Genomic DNA, 1,221 nt, shown 5'->3' with positions numbered 1-1,221 from the left:
TCTCCAAGGTCTTAGTGCGGAGAATAAGAACAGTAATGCCGGATTTGGTAGGAGAGACACAGAGTGCGTTTGTTAAGGATAGGAAGATACATGATGGCGCCCTCATTGCGTGTGAGACGGTTCAATGGCTCAAGACAAGGAAAAAGAAGGCGACAATCATAAAGCTAGACTTTCAGAAAGCCTATGATTGAGTTAGATGGAGCTTTGTGGATATTGTGCTTCAAAAGATGGGTTTCGGACAAAGGTGGAGGAATTGGGTGAAAGAGTGTGTCAGTACAGCCTCTATGTCGGTCTTGGTGAATGGTTCACCTTCCAAGGAGTTTAAAATGGAGCGAGGATTAAGACAAGGGGATCCACTCTCTCCTCTGCTGTTTGTGCTCGTGGTTGATGTATTGCATAGAATGTTGGGGGAAGCTGCAAGAAATGGGCGCATTGCTCCACTGCTGGTCGGGAGAGATCATATTGAATTATCTCATCTCCAGTTCGCAGATGATACTATCTTGTTTTGCCCTCCGGAGACAGAAACAATTACGAACTACAAGAGACTGCTGTGCTGCTTTGAGTTGATGTCTGGGCTGAGCATCAATTTTTGATAAGTCGAATTTGATCCCAGTCAATTGTGAGCAGGAGTGGGTGGAGCATGTATGTGGTCTTCTAGGATGTAAACAAGCGACGCTACCTATTAGATACCTCGAGATCTCTTTAGGAGCGAATCCTCGGTTGGTAAAGACTTGGAAGCCGATCATAGACAAGGTGGAAGAGAAGCTCAACTTGTGGAAAGCAAAGGTTTTAAACAAATCAGGTAAGCTAGTTCTCATCAAATCGGTCTTGAATAGCTTACCGATTTATTACCTTAGCCTGTACAAGATGCCGAAGGCGGTCGCTAACAAGCTGATTGCCCTTCAGAGAAGTTTTTTGTGGTGCAAGGAGGATGGCAGCTGTGGTATGCCCCTAGTGAAGTGGGAAGTGGTCCAGGCTCCAAAAAAGGCTGGAGGATTGGGGGTCGAAGACGCAGTAATAAGGAACACAACGCTGTTGTTCAAATGGTGGTGGCGTTTCTCAAAGGAGGAGTGCCCGCTGTGGAAGACGGTTGTGTGTTTGTGTAATAGTCTGACTCCTCATGTCATGCTATCTAGTCAGACTCTTCCTGTAAAGGGGCCCATGGAAAGACATCTGTCAATTGAATATAGCAGACCAACAGGTGAAAGAAAAACTTATTAG

At 45.6% G+C, this 1,221-nt stretch overlaps 1 protein-coding gene across 1 annotated transcript; it reads left to right on the top strand.

The window, feature by feature from the left end:
- Window positions 1–227: 227 nt before the first annotated feature.
- LOC140180718 (uncharacterized) lies at window positions 228–1,221 on the top strand. Its single transcript, XM_072222001.1, has 2 exons — window positions 228–446; window positions 628–1,221. The coding sequence occupies exons 1-2, from the start codon at window positions 228–230 to the stop codon at window positions 1,219–1,221; spliced, it is 813 nt and encodes a 270-aa protein (XP_072078102.1).

The sequence above is a fragment of the Arachis hypogaea genome, chromosome 17 (genome assembly GCF_003086295.3).
Source record: "Arachis hypogaea cultivar Tifrunner chromosome 17, arahy.Tifrunner.gnm2.J5K5, whole genome shotgun sequence".
NCBI lineage: Eukaryota > Viridiplantae > Streptophyta > Magnoliopsida > Fabales > Fabaceae > Arachis > Arachis hypogaea.
Note: the sequence above shows the minus strand (reverse complement) of the source record. Positions and strands in the feature narration are given on the sequence as shown.

Excerpts from the sequence above, each read along its gene's own strand:
- LOC140180718 (XM_072222001.1), top strand. The coding sequence starts at position 228 with ATGGGTTTCGGACAAAGGTGGAGGAATTGGGTGAAAGAGTGTGTCAGT. Across the intron at positions 447-627 it reads GGCGCATTGCTCCACTGCTG|GAGTGGGTGGAGCATGTATG; the intron begins GTCGGGAGAGAT and ends AATTGTGAGCAG.